The sequence below is a fragment of the Psammomys obesus genome, unplaced genomic scaffold (genome assembly GCF_907164565.1).
Source record: "Psammomys obesus unplaced genomic scaffold, mPsaObe1.curated_primary_1811, whole genome shotgun sequence".
Taxonomy (NCBI): Eukaryota; Metazoa; Chordata; class Mammalia; order Rodentia; family Muridae; genus Psammomys; species Psammomys obesus.
In genome coordinates, this window is record NW_026592510.1 from 20,854,468 (window position 1) to 20,873,177 (window position 18,710).

The 18,710-nt window shown below is 43.5% G+C and overlaps 1 protein-coding gene across 1 annotated transcript in view; it reads left to right on the forward strand.

The window, feature by feature from the left end:
- Psat1 (phosphoserine aminotransferase 1) overlaps positions 1–18,410 on the forward strand; it is a 21,207-nt gene extending 2,797 nt beyond the window's left edge. Inside the window, exons 2-9 of the mRNA XM_055614159.1 lie at positions 1,253–1,313; positions 2,628–2,697; positions 4,361–4,566; positions 5,509–5,681; positions 9,831–10,000; positions 14,132–14,260; positions 16,505–16,642; positions 17,398–18,410. Of these exons, the coding sequence (XP_055470134.1) occupies positions 1,253–1,313; positions 2,628–2,697; positions 4,361–4,566; positions 5,509–5,681; positions 9,831–10,000; positions 14,132–14,260; positions 16,505–16,642; positions 17,398–17,503 (1,053 nt within the window). The 3' untranslated portion in view covers positions 17,504–18,410. The remainder of the gene's footprint in view (positions 1–1,252; positions 1,314–2,627; positions 2,698–4,360; positions 4,567–5,508; positions 5,682–9,830; positions 10,001–14,131; positions 14,261–16,504; positions 16,643–17,397) is intronic.
- The last annotated feature ends 300 nt before the right edge of the window (positions 18,411–18,710 follow it).

The window sequence follows — 18,710 nt, forward strand, 5'->3', positions numbered from 1 at the left end:
TATCTATCTATCTATCTATCTATCTATCTATCTATCTATCTATCTATCTATTTATAGGCAGGGTCTCTTTACAGAGGTTTGACTATCCTGGAATTCACAGGTTTTGAACTCACAGAGATCCACTTGCCTCTGCCTTCTGAGTTCTGAGATTGAAGGCATAGGCCTTGCCTGAGCCTTTATTATGGATATCTGCAAGGACCCATTTCTTGTCTCAGCAACATTCAACATATTGACCTTTTTTTTTTTTAAGCAAACTGAGATCTCATGATTTTTTACTGATTTTTAAAAAAATTTCCTGTTTTAGAGAACATATCCATCCTACTTCCTGTCTCTCCCTCCACACTTCTTTCTGCCCCTCCTTATTTCTTTTTCCTACCCCTCTCCTGATTTTCTTTCTTTTGGTGTTGGGGATTGAACCAAGAGCTTCCAGCGTGCCTGACACATATTCCACTTAGCTGTAACCCTAGCTTCTGTTTTTCATTTCAGAGGAATCTTACTTGTTTGATTTAATAAGAGATATTTATGTGAATGATGTGTTTCCCAATTAACTTCGCATCAGTAAATCCCCATGGCCCTTCAAAGGCTGCCTTATCAGAGTGGAGTGATACTGCCTGAGGGGAAGATGTAGCCCACAACTGAAAGAAAATCTTTCTTTCTGCCTGATTGAATACATTTTCTCTTGCCCCCTCCTTCTCCCTCCTCCCTTTCCTCTGCCCAGCTTTGCTGCAAATTAAACCCAGGGCTTCCTTTGTGCTAGGCAAGTGCTCTATCGTTGATCCTTATGTAGTATAGTCCCAGCTCCTAGAGTTTATTTTAATTCTTTGCAGGTTCTTGCCTGTGCCATCTATCAGAATCTACCACTTTAGCGCTCCCTCACCCGCCCCCCATGAGAAATTGACCTGCCTGTGTGATTTGGACATAACTACCTTTTGTTCCTGTTAGTTTCTGAACTGAGAACTTTCTATGTCTAATATGTGGGCTCTAAGAGAGAGGGATTTGTAGCAGGGCAAGTTTCTAGGGAATTGGTAATTTCATGCCTTTGAGAAAGTGTCTTGGATCAATCGTGTTTAGTTTCAGGCCCAGCTTGTGAAGGTTGTAGCAGTGAGGCTCTGGGAGGTGAGGGAAAGGGCTTAGCTGTGGGGGGGAACAGAAGCCTGGTACCTTCGGGCCTCTGCTTAGCTGCTGATCTCCACCACCTGCTGGAAAGGGAAAGTTGTGCACAGCATGTTGAAATCTTCTTTTCTTTTCCTAGGTATTGTTAGAGATACAGAAACAGCTCCTAGACTACAAAGGACTTGGCATCAGTGTGCTTGGTAAGATTTACCTTTGGATTCTGTTACTATCCTAGTTTAAACAGGAACAAAAAGGCCTCCAGCCCAGGCTTTCCTCTGTATAGTCTTACTGTAGGCTGTTACAGGCACATTTAATGTCTTGGGTTGCATGTTTGCTGGAGTAAAGACTGAACACAGCCTAAGTGCTGGTGAGTTTAAACATAGCTCACTGGTTCATTGGTGGATACTATACATTTGCCTAGCAGGGCCACCAATCGACTGTAGTATTACTTCACAGTCAATGTAAAGTTTTTTTAATTATTATACTTAAATAAGAACCTGTAGAAGTTAAAAAGTTCACAAGCTTCTAAGATATTGCTCATTAATAATTTCTTTATTAGACATTTGCTTCTGTGTTGTTTAGGAAGAGAACCTCCAAGCTCTAAATTTTACAATTATTCATGTATTTCTTGCTTGTTCCACAGGCTGGATTATGTGAAGGGACTTTCGAATCAGCTATCTTCCTTACTTATGTTAGCTGTTCCTTACTTATGTTTGGTGTTTGGGGCATAGACTTAGGTTTCTTCTTGCTTTTTTGCTCCTTTTTGCTTTTTTTCTTTATTTTTAAGACAGGGTCTCTTTATGTAGTCCTGGCTGTCCTAGAACTCACTATGTAAACCAGTTGGCCTTGAACTCACAGATATCTCTGCCTCCCAAGTGCTAGGATTAAAGATGTGTGCCATCATGTCTGGCTTTTTCCTCTTGTTCTTGTTCTTCTTGTTCTTGTTCTTCTTCTTCCTCTTCTTCCTCCTTCTCCTCCTCCTCCTCCTCCTCCTCCTCCTCCTCTTCTTCTTTTCTAAGATAGGATCTCATACTGTAGTCTAGGCTGCCCTTGAACCCTTGACAGTGGCAGTTCTTCGGACTCAGTCTTCTGAATGCTGAGGTTATAGGAGTAAGCCACTATGCCTACTCCCAGACAAAATCTTGCTGTTAGCTCAGGTTGGCCTTGAATTTCGGTCCTCAGCTTCCTGAATGCTGGGACTGTCGAATGATGTGGGCATACCACTTCTGCTTAGACTTATTTCTGTGTCTCTACTGTGGGAGAAAGAAATAGAGCAAGCAGGGTCTGATCAGAACCTAATAATAAGTCATTGTGGCACTTGAAAAATCACTGAACTTTGACTGCAGGACTGAAATGTTCACAGTTTCAACGTCAGTGTGAATCATCCTACTCTAAGTGAGAATGTGCCCACTATCTGAACTCAGCTTTTCTTAATGTAATCTCTCCATAAATTTCACAAGCAGTTTTCTTTGGTATTGTACTTGAAATTTTGTTTTGTTTTTTTGCTTCCACAGAAATGAGTCACAGGTCATCAGATTTTGCCAAGATTATTAACAACACAGAGAATCTTGTGAGGGAATTGCTGTAAGTTTTAACAAGTATTTAAAAAAATAATTATTCTGTGTGTGTATGCCTGAGTAAATGTATGTGCAGCACGTAGAAGCCTTCAGAGGTCAGAGTAAGTGTTAGATCCCCTAAGCTGGAAGTATAGACTGTTGTGAGCCACCATTTGCGTGCTGGGACTGAACCTGGGTTCTCTGCAAGAGCAGTCAATGCTCTCAACCAGCCAGATCTCCAGCCCCATATTGCTGTAAGTTTTTAAAATGACCAACTTGTTAGTTTTGTTCTGTATGCCGTAAACCTGGATGTTCATTACATTATTTTCTATACTACACGCTTTGTTTAGAATGTCCATAATTAAATCTTCTGAGTACTCTCAAATTCATTATTAGCACATAAAATGACAATGTTATTTTATGACATTATAGTGACAATGACCATTGTCACTACTGTCAACATAACTAATTTAATAGTAGGCCTCTTGTAATTTTTAAGAGTCATTTAGATGGGGTAGTTGTTAATATTTAAGACCAGCTCAGGACTACTGAATTAGAATGTCTGGAGAAACGTAGTAGGTTTAAGAACTGGTGATCATCTGCTTGGCTTGTCCCCCACTCCTGTTTTCCTACCTTTTGTGTCACATTCACAGACCAGTGCCCAGCTCCCTGTTTTGTACTGATGCTGGGATTCTGTCCTCTAACTATTCATCCCTCAGCTCTGACTATATGAGGCTCAGGATCTGTGCAGCCAGTCTGATCATCTTTTCCATTCTGCAGTCAAAGCATTTTGCACTTAGTCTTGACTTGTGTTTGGTTTTTGGTTACTCAGCTAGATTCTAGAGTTATCAGAGATGGACAACTCTCAGGGATGCCTGGCTTAGTATGGTTACAGGTGACAGACCCAACTCACTGGCTCAAGCAAAAATGGCAAGGTTTACCTTGGGTAGCCAAAGGAGGATCTAGGGGCCCTGTTGGCACCAGGCAGATCTTTCTAAGAAAGCCCTGATCATCTGTGTTAGCTTTGCCAGGAGGCCACCAGTGTTTGCAAGATTAGCACCCCTTTCACATAATAAAAAAGGTCGTTGTCTGTGATTTGAGCAAAGATCTCAGCCAGGTCCCACTGACCAGCTCACTGCTTTGCTCACTGCTCATTTTCTGAGTTGGGGTTGGCCATAGTTGAATTCTGAGGTTGGGCAGCAGAAGCAGGATTCCCTTAAGAAAGCAGGGCATTACTCAGAAAAGGAAGGAGTCACCATAGGTTTCTATGCTAAGTGTCAGAAAAAAACCGTAAATAAGTGACTAACTTGAGTAAGAGAGTGACAGTGAAACTTTACTGTATTTCTTTTTCTTTTAAGATTTATTTTGTATGTATGTGCAGACTGATAGTGAGACTTTACTGTATTACTTTTTCTTTTAGGGTTTATGTTGTATGTGTGTGTGTGTGTGCTTACAGAGGCCAGAAAAAGACATGGAGTACTCTGGAATTATAGGCAGTTGTGGGTTGCCTGTTGTGGGTGCTGGGGACTGAACCCAAGTCCTCTGCAGAAACAGTACACACACTTCACCAGAGCCATCTCTGCAAGTCTCTGTGGAGTTAGACTGAAAGTATGCACCCGGTGGAGCAGCCCTCGTTCTCCATCTTTGATGTGTGAGCTTATGTATTTATTGTCACTTGTTTTCATGCCCAGAGCTGTTCCCAATAACTACAAGGTGATCTTTGTACAAGGAGGTGGGTCTGGCCAGTTCAGTGCTGTCCCCTTAAACCTGATTGGCCTGAAAGCCGGAAGGTGTGCTGACTACGTGGTGACCGGAGCTTGGTCTGCTAAGGCTGCGGAAGAAGCCAAGAAGTTTGGGACTGTGAACATTGTCCACCCTAAACTTGGAAGTTACACAAGTAAGTTCTGGGAACTGAGCTAGGCTGTGAGGTGGTGACTGGCCATTACCCTTGCAGTTCTTTTGCTATCCTCTCCCCAGTGATCTCGTTTAGATTGTTTGGCTATGGTGGCCTACTAACTACTCCTACTCCTGAGAGTCTTGCTTTGCTAAAAGCCCAGGAACCAGTTTGGTGTGTTTATGGGGATGCCCAGTGATGCTTCCCATGTCCTAGCTCCTAATCTCCTCCTTGGAAGACTGCAGTCTGGAGAAGAGTGTCTTTTCTAGGAAGATGGCTGCAGATGCTCTTTAGCTTGTTGTACTCTTCGAAGTGTCAGGGCCCTTGTTGGAGCATTCCAATGATAGTGTCACATGCTCTGCTGTGAATTAGTCACTAATCCCGCCTAAGTCACATTTTACCTGTAGGGGTATGGATTTGATGGACTTTGCTGGAACCACATAGGCACAGAGTAGTGGGTAAGCTGGGGTCCTACGGACAGCAACAGGTGTAGGCTCGATGGATACTTGATGACAAGAAAATTTATAACCTGCGTTTCTTCTTTTTCTTCTTTGGTTTGTTTGTTTGTTTGTTTGTTTGTTTGTTTTGAGACAGGGTCTCTTAATGTGCCCCTGGCTGTCCTGGTAGTCTCGATGTTCAAGGCTGGCTTTGAACTTAGAGCAGTCCTGCTGTCATAGCTTGCAAGTGCTGGATTGCATGTGCACCAGTACACTTGGCCCCTCTATGCTGCATTTGAATGTTATTTGTGCCCAGTAAATTCCAAGGGTGTGATGGGTCATGGTCAGCTGTTAGGGACGGAGGCAAGAGTAGGTAGGTAGGTCCTTGAACTTGTCAGGTGCTTTGGAGTCAGCCTCCCCTCAGAAAACTAACCAGTCTCCTGGGTTGCATCATTTACAAATGGAAAAAAGGACATATGCAGAGCCTCAAATTTGCACTTTGTGATAGAAATTCCAGACCCAAGCACCTGGAATCTCAACCCTGACGCCTCCTATGTGTACTTCTGTGCAAACGAGACTGTGCATGGGGTGGAGTTCAACTTTATACCAGACGTCAAGGGAGCAGTGCTGGTCTGTGACATGTCCTCAAACTTCTTATCCAGGCCGGTGGACGTTTCCAAGGTAGAGTATGAAAGGTTGGTGGGGAACCCAGTGAATATTCTCTGTGGTGTTTTGATCTATGTGCCCAGAGGAAAGACTTTGGGGATGGTGTTGGCATTGGCATAGCCCCTGAAGCCGGAGTAGATGTCAGCAGGCTGACAACTGCTTATGTCATTACTAGCTATCAGAATGTCTAAGTCTGATTGCTCATGGCCTAACTGCCAGGCCTTGGGGAACTTGCCTGCTCTTGAAACTTGTTGGCTAGCATATTGGAAGTGTTATGCTCATTCCAAAGTCAGGAGCAGGGTACCCTGGGAACTATGAAGAACTCCCCCTCTCCCACCAACCGCCCTTGCCTTTTTTAGCCTGAACTCTGAAAGTCCACTAACAGCAAATACAGACTTGTACGGTCTGCTAAGGCTGGGCAGGTAAAGGGTGAGGGGCATTCTTGTAGCAGGTACATGGAAAAAGAGGGGACAGTAAAGAATTTAAAAACAGTATCCAAGCTAGCTAAGTGGTAGTCTGCCTTTAAAATAATTTGTTTTTTAAACTTATTGTTTGACATCTGTATGTGTGTGTGTCTGCAAGTTGCTGTGTGAGCTTGAGTGAGGGAGAGATGGATACATAGAGGTCAGAGGCCAATTTTATGGAGTTCTCTTTGTCTACGTTTATGTGGCTCCAGGTGTTGCATTCCACTTACCAGGCTTGCATAGTGCCCTTCCCAGCTGAACCATCTCCTTGCCCCTCCTTTTTTGTGGTGGTGGTGGTGTTTTCTGTGAATATCATAAATGCTGCAAGACAAATTCTAAAAAGAGATGTAACAGTTCCACCTCCTCCTTCAAACCCTGTCTTGTTTTTTTGGAGAGAGGGTTTCTGTGTATCCCTGACCATCCTAGAACTCACTGTATAGACCAGGCTGGCCTTGAATGAACAGAGAGCCTGCCTATTGTGGGCCACTATGCCCCCCTTTTTAATTTGGTAAAGTATACTTAAAATGTATTTTAGTCATATTTAAAAAAAATATTTAAGGGACTGGAGAGATGGCTCAGTGGTTGAGAGCAGTGGCTGTTCTTCCAGAGGTCCTGAGTTCAATTTCCAACAACCATATAACCATCTGTAATGAGATCTGGTACCCTCTTCTGGCGTGCAGGCCTACGTGCAGACACTAAGTCAGCCGGGTAGTGCACCCTTTTAATACCAGTGCTTGGGAGGCTGAGGCAGGTCTTTGAATTCAAGGCCAGCCTGATCTACACCGTGAGTTCCAGGACAGCCAGGGCTACATAGAGAAACCCTGTCTCGAAAAAAAAAAACAACAGAAATTAAGTGTGGTGGCACAAACCTTTAATCTCAGCATTCAGGAAGCAGAGGCGGTGGATCTCTTGAGTTTAATGGTAGCTCCTGGTATATATTTTGAGTTCCAGGCCAGCCAAACATATACAGTGTTGTTGTTGTACTTTTTTTTAAGTGTATACACAATTTACCTATTATTATTGTGTGTAAAATTAACTTTTATTTGGCTGATTGTCTCCGAGGCTTACTGCCTCCATCTGCTAACCTAGGCCTACTCCTGGAAGCTTCTAGCTTCTGTACAGTCTACTCTAGGTGTACAGCCTCTGAGACTTACTGCTGAATAAGCTCACCCTTTCTAGTTCTTTCTGAACTCTGGCTGGCTGGTTCAACTCAGCCCTTCTGGCTCAAATTCCCTTCCTTACATGTCTGATTCAAAACTGGCTTATCTCAGCTTCTGACTGAATTACTCTGCTTGGCTTTAAAAATTAACTCTAACAGTCTCTTTAATCTTCTGCGTCCTCATTCTTTGGCTCATTCTCTCTTCACCTTTATCTAGCTTTTTCTCTCCTCAACCTGTCTTTTTAAATCTTCTGGTAAAAACTGCCTCTGAATTCCATGAACTGAACACCGTGAACTCAACTCCACTGCACTGCCTCTCAACTTACTAACTCAGTCAAACTGCTTGAACAGTACTCAGAGGTCTGCATGCCTCTAGTCTCCTGAGGGCTGGGAATAAAGGTGTATACTACCACACCTGGACCTAAGCTCTTCTTTACCTGAAACTATACCAGGCTGGCCTTGAACTCAGATTGCTTCTGTGCCTCTGGGATTAAAGGCCTGTCTGTATTTCAGCTGGATCACATAGGCCTGCTCTTCAGATGGGATTCCTTGCCATGTGCCTGAATTAAAATTCCTCTGCAATTGTGTCTGTGCATGGATGCACACTTGCCATGCGTATGTGTGGTTGGCAGGCTCTGGCCCCATTTTGACCACTTTTAGGTATCCAGCTCAGTGACATTGATCACATTAACTTTGCTATGCAGCCTTCACCTCTGTCCAAGTCCAAGAACCTTCAGATTTTGTGTTGAAACTTTGGACCTGTTAAAATGGCACACCTCCAGCCTTTTTGAACCACTATCCAACTCTGAATTTGTACTCAAGGAACTTTCTGTAAATGGATCGTGATATTTTTTCCTTAGTATTTGGCTTAATTCACTAATGTCTTCAAGGTTCATGTTGTGGCATATATCAACTTCAGTTTTAGACTAGTATTCAATGATACAGATTTATGATATTTGGTTTATAGCCATGCACCATGTTTTTTTTATTTATTTGTTTGTTTGTTTGTTTTTCAAGGCAGGGTTTCTCTGTGTAGCCTTGGCTGTCCTGGATTTGTAGACAAAGCTGGCCTTGAGCTAGTGCCTGGCTGCTCTATGTTTTTAAAGAATGGTCTCACTGCATAGCTCAGGCCAGCCTGGCCTTGAACTTGAAACCCTCCTATTTCCTTCGTACTGGGATTATTTATGTTTAGCCACTCCAAACCATGTCAGTTGTAAACCACATACCCCTACTTGATTTCCTGAAGGTTTCATGGGATAACAGAGAAACAGCTCTGTACCTTGCACAACAAAATGTCTCCAAGAACTGTTAGACATTGGTGTATTCTAAAATTCTCCTTCAGGTGTCCACCCACTCATGTTGTGTTGCAGCATTCCCCTTCACAGTAGTTTCCGACTTCTTTAATTGACCTAATTTTTGTTGTTGTTTATTTTACATTATGAATGTTTGGGTTGCAAGCATTTGGGCACACCAGATGTGTGTCTGATGCTGGTCAGAAGATGTGAGTCCTGGGAATGGAGCCCAGGTGCTCTGCAAAAACAGTAATTGCTCTAAATCACTGAACCATCTCTGCAGCCTGTCATTTAACTTTTAAAGTATTTATATTCTAACCATTTCAATATTTAAAGAAAAATATGTTGCTAAAATTTTTGTCATTTCAAATTATGAAAATATTAACCATTGTACAAATGACTGTTTTAAAGATTAAATGATAGTATTTTATTTTGGTTACCAAAGATTTGGAGGCCCCATTATGATTATTATTTTTTAATGTTGGCTCTGAAGCCCAGGCTTTATGCATGGTAAGCGTGCTGTATTATGAAATTGTACTTCAGTCCAGAGGACCCTGTATACCAGGCTAGCTTTGAACTCACTATGAAGCCAAGCAAGGGTGACCTTGAACTCAATCCTTCTGCTTGCATCTCCCAGGTGCTGGGATTATACATGTGCACCACCGACCTGGACCAGAGGGCTTATTTTATTACTTAGTTAAAATAAAAATTTTAAAAGATTTATTAATTTCTTACTATATGTGTATTAGTGTTTTGCCTTTGTGTGTATATGCATAGGGGCCATGTGTGTGCTTGGAGTCCTCAGAGGTCAGAAGAGGGTGTTAGATCCCCCGGAACTGAAGTTACTGATGGTTGTGAGTTACATTGTGGGTGTCAGCAAACAAACCTGGGTCCTCTCTCAGAGCAACAAGTGCTCTTAGCTGCTGAGCTATCTTCTCTCTTCATTCCCTCGAGGGCCTGTTCTAAAGACTGGATTGGAAGTAGAAAAAAGATTGTGAGAGCACGAACACGTCACAGGACTTCACAGTGCTGGGCGTGGGACACCTCTTCCTGGCAGAGGCCAAGTCTTGGCCCTCAGAAGTGCTGACTTGCTTTTCTGAGCAGAGATTCCTAGCGTATGGCATGCTGCTAGGCAGGAACGGGTCCCTTCATTTAAAAAGCCACACTTAGGGAAGAGCTAGATAACAGCATTCATGGCTTAGGGATAGCCAGAGATGCTTCTGAAATAGCCGGTATTTCTTTTTTTAAGTTTGGGGTGATCTTTGCTGGTGCTCAGAAGAACGTTGGCTCTGCCGGGGTGACGGTGGTGATCGTCCGTGATGACCTGCTGGGGTTTGCTCTGAGAGAGTGCCCTTCAGTCCTCGAATACAAGGTGCAGGCCAGCAACAATTCTTTGTATAACACACCTCCATGTTTCAGGTAAGTCTGGGGTACTGTAGTCTCCTGTCAGGGTGGAGGTAAAGTAGGGAATGCTTCATTAGCCACTGACCCAGGAGCCCAGACACACTCAGCACTCTGTCTAGTGCTGTTCGTTCAGATTTGCTTGTTGCCCTTTTTGTGGTGATGACAACTTTGGTTTTTTGCTTGATCTTGATAACCCAGGCTCCAACTGTTGACCATTAACCCACAAGCTCTCTATAGATAAAGTGCCGTGGCCTGTGTTTCAGACAAACAAGGTGGCTTTCTAGAAGGAATAGGGTCAGGCTAGGATAAGAGTACCAGGGTTCTCCTTCCCTGCTGTAGAAAATGCCTCCCACCCATACAAGAAAGGGAAGAGTTTGGAGTAAAAATTCAGTTGGACGTTTCCTCTGTTTCTGTGTCACTCACATGATACAGACTAGTCTCCTGTGTCCCCCGCTTTCCTTAGAGTAGAGTATTTCTGGGGTTAACTCTCCTGGTCATCCCTAATCCTTTGGCTGTTCCCTGGGATGGAAACCCCCTCTGTAGGACATCCCTGCCTGAGGCTGCTGAGCCAGAAATCCCAGAAAAGGAATAATTTCTTTCTCAGAATGCTGGAATGCTGTCTTAGAATAAGTCTGGGTGATGAATACTTAGATTGAACCTGAGCAAATGCATAGAAGGTGAAAGGTAGAGGGTTTTGGTGGATTCTCTCCTCCTGCCCCTCACTCCCAATTTCTTTTCTTTGATTATAAGACAAAAAGAAGAAAAGTTTGTGTGCTTTTGTGTGACTTCACTGGTAACATTTAAGGTTAGAAGTGGCCCGCTGAGAGCCATCACCTCATGGAGATGACAGTGTGAGCAGAGCAGAGGAGGCACCCAGAACCCTCTTATCTGTAGGCAGATAAGGATGCAAGTGTGTCCTGATGCCGTGCTTTGTTTTCTGTGTTTGGTCAGAGCCAAAAGATTGTGGGCCCTGGGAATTCTTTGACTGTTGTGGATACACAGGGCCATGAATTGTTGCTCAGTAGTCTTCTGCAGGAACTGGGTTGGAATAAAGGGTTATGATGACATTCTTTTTAATAGGGTTGACTAGAACTCACTCAACCCTATTAGTGGGCGGAGGAAAAGATTAAACAACTCTTCTAACTTCATAAAACACTTTCTGCTTAGACATAGTGAGCTGCTAAGCATAGATTGTTTTAATTTCCAGCGTGATGAAAAAATGTCTTTTATCCAATTATCTTATTTCAGTTGGTGAAAATACAAGATATAGGCATGGTTACATGTGCCTCTATTCCCAGGACTTAGGAGACAGAAGTATCAGGAGTTCAAGGTCATCTTAACACCCACTCTTAAGTAAAAGTTTCCAAGTGAATAGTTACCAAGGAAACATTGTACCTGCCTATTCAGTCACCCCTCATTAACCACCAAAGACTCATTCCAGGACCTCCTAGGAGTCCAAAATTCTTAGCTGGTCAAATCTCTTTTTAAAAATGTCATAATATATAGCTATGCACATCCCCCTACATGTGTTAAGTCATTTCTAGATTATTTATAATACCTAATATAATGTAAGTACTTTAAAAAAAACTTATATACTATATTGGGTAAGAAGTAGTGACAAGGAAAAATTTTGTTTATATTCGTTCCAGACACTGATGTTGAAGTTTTTCCTGTACAAGGTTGGTTGAACCCATTTTGCCAAACTCATGAATTGGGGAGGTTAGCTGTATACTGTCATGTATTTAATTGTGTCAGTTTTTGTGAACTGTGATGTTCAGACCTGTGTGAATCCTTTTTTCAACCCAGCAGTGTACTGTGGGCATTCTGCCCCATTAGGTTAAATGCCTGCCCCTTTCCATCTTTCTTTTTATAGCTGTACACTGTTACAGAGGACAGGCTTGCTGTGGTTTATTCATTTCAGGTAGGCTTAGATGGTAAGCCTATTTGGTGTGTTTGTAGGTAGCCAGTTTAGGAGTAAAGGTGTCAATCAGCTAAAAGTGTACACTAGTGGAAAGAAACTGAGCCCAAGTTGTGAATCCACATAGCATTGTAAGGCTCCAATGGTGTTGAGAGTTTTGGCTTTAGAGGATAGAGGACTAAGTTAGTAATGAAGTAGAAGTCCAAAAGAGAAGCATTGACAGAGGTCCGGTGTCAGTGCTTAACAAGGAGGTGGGTGGGGAAGCAGGCAGGAGCTTCCTCTCTCCAGGGCCGCCTTTCTTTTTCTGGGCAGCGGCTTCCTTCAGATCTGGCTGTTGCTTGCTGAAGCATTGAAGATGCAGGCTGAGGGTCTGACTACAGGTGTTTTGTAGAAGTGCGTTGGCTTTCTGTTGTTTGCCTACTGAGATCCTAAGAAGGCGGAAAGAGGACGGGCAAGCAAGACTGAACTTAGGCTCCAGTGTTGCTCCTGAGGTCTGGCTCTGACAGAGGCTCTTGCTGCTTGGATTTTCTTAGAGAATCTGCAGTTTTGAAATACAAGGATAGCCATCTGGTGAAAGTATGCATGGTTTCCTGAAACTATTAATCATGACTCTACTGGCACCGATAGTCTGGTGGCATGTTTCTGTGGTTCATGGCTGAGTAGGCTGTAGATGCCGGGTAGGGTAGGAGCAGTTTGGGGTTACATACTTTATTTATAAAGTTCCTGTGTGTCTGGTATTGTTTTCTGTTGCCTCCTGGGAAGAAACTCCTGGGTTCTTGGCCTACCTGGTTGAGACAGTAAATGACCAGCCAGTCAATGTCAGAGGTTTCTGATCGGCAGCTCTTTGGCTGTCAAAGCTCTGCAGAGATTTGTCTGCTCTAGCCAGGCCCTGGGCCAACCATGGGTTTTGTGGGAGATAAGTCTAAACACTTGGCTCAGAACGGAATGGTCCTATGTTGTAGCTGGGCCTACTAGAACCAGGAACACAAAGCCTACACCATCTCCTCCACTTCTTTTTTGATTCATTTTGAGAACAGGGTCTTGCTATGTAACTCAGGTTGGAACTCTGTGTAGCCCAGTTGGAACCATCCTCCTGCCTCAGTCTCCCCCTTGCTTCGGTTACAGGTAGGTTACTCTCCATTTCTGATCTTTGCTTCTCTAGGCAGGGGATGTTAGCTTCTCTGTTTAGCTAGAAATGAAATCACCTAGGGCTTACCTTCTGCTTGGGATGCACTAGTGTTGTTTGCCTGTTCTCACTCCCAGCTGAGAAAATCCCAGAGGAGTTGCTGATTGGTCTAGTTAAGTCTCATGCCCGCCTCTTAGGACCAGGGAAGCTAATCTTGCTGCTGGATCTTTATGTTAGCTGTGGGGGTAGAGCTGAAAAGAGGTCAACTCCCAGGTGTCCACACCAGCAGTAGTGACTGCTTGTTCTCAGAGACAGGCAAGGCTTACGTTTTCATGATGACCAGTCCCGTGTGGCATGTCTGGCCTGTGATGGAACCTGTGGTGTGCGTCACTGCCACACTCCCTCTGCCAGGTGGGAGGCACTGGGATAGAAAAGAACAGTGTGTGCTTCCAGCCTTCTAGCATTGGAATCTAAGACACACACATGCTCACAGAAGTGTAAAATAAAGGAGTGAGTACCAAAATAAAAGCAAGACCATCCCCCACAACTCTATACGGATTAAGAGCAAGGAACTCTGGGGATTCGGGAGGTGAAGAGTTGGCTTAGTGTGGGTTTGGGGAGACTGTCTAGAGATGAGGATGTATGGTCAGATGTCATGGAGCATGTCTAGCAGGGCCTAGAGCAGAGGTTTTCAACCTGTAGGTACAGCCCCTTTGGCAAACCTCTATCTCCAAAAATGTTTGTTACAGTTCATAACAGTTACAAAATTAGTTATGAAGTAAGAATGAAATAATTTTATGTTGGACTGTCCACCAGAACATGAAGAATTGCATTAAAGGTTGCAGCATTAGGAAGGTTGAGGACCATTGGCCTAAAGAGGCTGGTATGCCATTACTAAGGTGTTTTGTGTTGTCTCTTTAGAGTACCTCATGAGCTACAGCCGTGTCAGCCTAGTTCTTGGCGTGCTCTTCAAGTGGTCTGCTTTTATCCACTTGTAACGATGCTAAAGGTTTCAGTGTGACACCCAGTACCATTTTGCTTACATGACTGGCTTTTGCAGAGGAGAACTTACTTAATGGTGCTGTGTTTTATTCCTGCTTAGCATCTACGTCATGAACATGGTCCTGGAATGGATCAAGAACAATGGCGGGGCTGAAGCCATGGAGAAGCTCAGTTCCATCAAATCCCAAATGATTTATGAGATTATTGATAATTCCCAAGGATTTTATGTGTAAGTCAATGTGTCGTATCTTTTGTGAATTAGAAACTGTTTCATGAAACTTACCTTAACTCAGGACACTGGCATACTTGTGAGTGATGGTCCCATGCTTCGTGATCTGGGGGTGGAGGTAGGGAAATTCTTTGCTCTTGTACCCCACCCTGGGAAAGCCCAGTCTATAGGGTCATGTTCCTAAATACTCTGACCTGGGAAGTATGCATTGATGTCTGGGGTAAGACTCACCCTCCACCCTTTTCCACCCTTTTCTACCCCTTCCTCCCCAGTGACACTGGAAAACTTTCAGGAAGCTACCTGCATTGCTTAAGGCTTCCTGTTGGTCTCTTATGCTATAAATCCTTGCTCCTAACCCCCATCCCCATATGGGCTTGTGTGTAGGTACACATGGATATTTTTCTGGTATGGTCAGAAAGACAACCTCCTTGTAAGTCCTCACCTTCCATCTTGTTTGAAACAGAGTTTCTTTGTTTTTAATAGTTTTTGCAGACAAAATGATGATGATCTTGACACATGCCTACCCATAGCTTGTGTATATTAGCTAGCCTAGCAGTCCCTTGAGCTTCCAGGAATCCTCCCATCTTACCTTAAAAGCACTGGAATTACAGATGCACTCTACCCCATCAGGCATGATTTGCGCTCTGAGAACTTGAACTTAGGTCCTCACACGTGATAAATGATTTGCTCAAAATTCACTGCTTCCCTTATTTAAGGACAGATGTCCCCATACCTGGCCTGAAGTCCAAATGAGATTAACCGTGGCAGGGTTGACTTTTATCTAGTTAAATACTTTCATGACAAAGGGATGGGTGATCATGTGTTGATCGCTGGCTGCGTTTGTTTGTGAGGTCTATAGACAATGTACAGATCTTGTAGTGTTGCCTGTGGCTGCTGTAATAAAGCATCCATGAACTCGGCAGCTTAAAATAGTAAGAATTCTCAGTTTTAGAAGCCCAAAGTTCAAGATCAAGATATTCTTGGTTTGGTTCCCTCCAGAGATTCTGGGGAAGAATCTCTTTCTTTTCCAGAATAAGTTGCATCATCTTGGTCTTTGTCTTTAGCCTCTTCCTTTCTTTTTTTTTTGTTTTATGAGAGTGACCCATGGGACATACCCTCAATATTTCAGGATATTTTGTTGTTTTGAGACATGTTTGCACCATGTATCACAGCTGGCTTTGAACTTTCTATGTAGCTTGGACTGGCTTTGGATTTGTCTTAATTCCTTTCATTCCCAAGGGCTGGGATTTTAGGCATGGGCTGACACTTCCCACCTTTCATTGTAGCCTTGTGTCAAGATCGTTATCATCAATTTGCAAAAGACAAGTTTTCCAAATAGGTCAGATTCATGAGTTATGGATGATGAGAGATGGACATTTGTTCATCCAGCCTGTCACAAGAGGCTTCTTGCAAGTGGCAGATGGGATGCCCGAGAGTTATAAACATCATTGATAGTAATGACATTTGATCTTCTCTAGTCCTCAAGGTTCGTACAGGTGTACATCGACTATGTATCATGTGGTATGTGAGTGTCTTGTGTTTATGTGTTCAATTCTACGTATACACATAAACATATTCAGTGAGCAAGCCAGGACCTCCCTTTTCAATGGTTATAGTTTTTTTGAGGTTTAGACTGTTGTAATAGATATATCTATTAGACAGTAACTTGAACTCCCTTTGAGTACTTCATGGGCCACATGGAATAGAAAAGAATGATTTGCAATCTTAGTTTTTAGCCAAGACTTGCTGAGGTTGTGTGGGTGAAGGGTATGGATGCATTCTTGGATAACTAGGCTAATAAAGCATGCTGCCATTGCCTTTCCCCTAAAATGCTTGTAGGAGCTCTTGGCTTGCAGTGGCTCTCTAGCCACAAGCTGGGTTTACAGACGTGTACCATTATGCTTGGCTTTCCATGGGTTCTAGGGATGTGAATTCAAGTCTTCATGCTTACACAGTAAGCAGCAGCAGCAGTTGCCGCCTTGTTCTTTTTCAGAGCTACTCCACACTCACTGGGTTCTGGCATTTATTCTCTCTGCCGAGTCCTTAGATTTAAACTATCTGCAGCTGGCAAAGAGCTCCTGTCAGAGCCCGCAGTAGGCAAATAGTTTGTCCCACATCCCACACGTGGGATTAAAACAAAAACATGTTTACATCCACATCAAGAGACTGTTTAAAAACCTGTAAATTTGTTTGTGACATTAAACCTCTGAGAAACACAGATGGAATAATAAACATGCTTTTTAGGTGTCCAGTGGAGCGCCAGAGCAGAAGCAAGATGAATATTCCATTTCGCATTGGCAATTCCAAAGGAGACGAAGCTTTGGAAAAGCGATTTCTTGATAAGGCGGTGGAACTCAACATGATCTCCTTGAAGGGTCACAGGTAAGCACACCTCATCCTCAGGCAGAACAGCCTGGGGGAGTGGTTACAGATGTAACCACTTCTGGCTGGGTTGTAGTGCATCTTGCATAGGAGGCCATCAGCACTGAAAGTGCCTCTGGGGCTGCCTGCTCTCCAACCCAGTGAGAGACCATCATTGGGCTCAGTTGAACATCAGATACCCAGAGCAATGAATGTCCTCACCCAGGAGATCTGCAGCAGCAGAGCGCTCAGTCTCTGGCTGGAACTGTTACATAGCCTAGGGAGTGGTATGATCCCCAACCTATCTCCATCCTCTTCATCTGGGTTTTTCCCCCCTCCCCTCATTTAGTTTCTTCTTTATCAAAGAAGAATAGTTTGGGGTTGATCAAAGTCCAGTATATGCATGTATGTAAATGCCACAGTGAGACCCATTAATTTGTACAAATAACTTGTCAATAACTACTCTAAAAAATGACTATTTGAGGTAATCCAGTGGGAGCATGGTAAATGACCTTCACCACACAAAGGATTTCCTAATGACTTGGAAGCTTTGTGCTACCTATTGGGGATGGTTTTCAGTGGCAGGTTGAGCACCCTGGGCTCAGAGCTCCAACTCTTAGAAGTGGTAGTTAGTGCTAAAATAGATGCCTTTAAAAGTTTACTTGTGTGTGTGTATGTTCTTTGGGTCCAAACCTACAGTAGGCAAGGGCCTTAACATTGATATGCCTTCTCCTCCTGATTTCTTGGTCTTACTGGTTGGATCTTCCTTGTTCTAGGTCAGTGGGAGGCATCCGTGCCTCTCTGTATAATGCTGTCACAATTGAAGATGTTGAGAAGCTGGCTGCCTTCATGAAGAACTTTCTGGAGATGCATCAGCTGTGAGCATGACCAACTACAGTGTGCCTGTGAAAACACGCAAAATTTAGAGTAACGTGGGATTGGCTACAGAAACTTAACAGACATGGAGTTTTCCAAATACGTGCTTATTACAGACTCTTTTCAAAGAATAACGGCTAAACATCAGGGCTCTGCAGAGCTGACGACGAGCTAATGACCGCCTTCATTTTTACTTGAACTGGAAGCACTTTTCCTGTTGCTTTTCTAACAAGTTCAGCCTGTCATCTTTGCTGCTCCTTTCTCTGGGTGGATCGCAGGACTTGCCTTGGACTTTTGCCAGTTCTGGTTAGTTATTTTTTGGGCTCCACATATTGCAAGGAGCTTGGGAAGCCCTGTGCGCTGGATCTGACAGCGATGAGATTGCTGGGTTCTGCAAGTGTTGGTTAAAGTCAACAGCAAATCTTGTGAGCATTTTGGATCTGTACACTGCTATTCTCAAAAAGAGATGACATACTGTATGAGTTTTTATACAGTAGGTATTTTAACACAGTTTACAGCTGTGCCTTTATATTGCTAATGAAACAGTTCTGCAGAGGCATTTAGAGTTTGGTTAGCCCATGACATTGTGCATGGCTGTCCTCTGCTGCCAACACCTGCAGCCTCTCACCTACCCCATTTTAAAGCCGCTTTATAAGAAAGCTCTAGAAGTTCTACGATTCACTTTTCCTCTCCTTGAGAGGAAATGGCTAGTTCTTTGCTTTCCGGTAAGGCTGTTAAACAAAACTCAGTTACCCCTCTTCCCCTTGAACTATGTTAACATGGCTGTTTTGTAGTTTGACCAGGGCAACACTGTACATTCCACATCTTTGCTGAGGTCTTTCTCGGTTGTCCCTGTGTTGTTAGTGTTTTTGGTTGAGTGTGTGGAGAACATTAAAGTCTCGAAGCACCTAAACCATTGCCTGTGAATTATTCTGCTTGCCTTTTAGACAGATGCTTTGTTTGAACTTTCTGATGGGAAGGCCGGGTTCTAAAGCAGCCTGTGTTAGGGTACTTTAGTACAGACAAAGGCTTAGGTCTTTTGCAAGTCAGTGTGGTTACTTGCCTTTTGCTTTTGGAACAGCGGAGTCCCTTCCAGCATAGAGCCCAGTGTTCGGTTTGTGAACTCTGTCCCTGTTAGCCCAGAAAGGAGGCAGCAGAAGAGTTGTGAGCTCTCCTTTTTCACCTGATTGCACAAGAAGACACTGATAGTCAG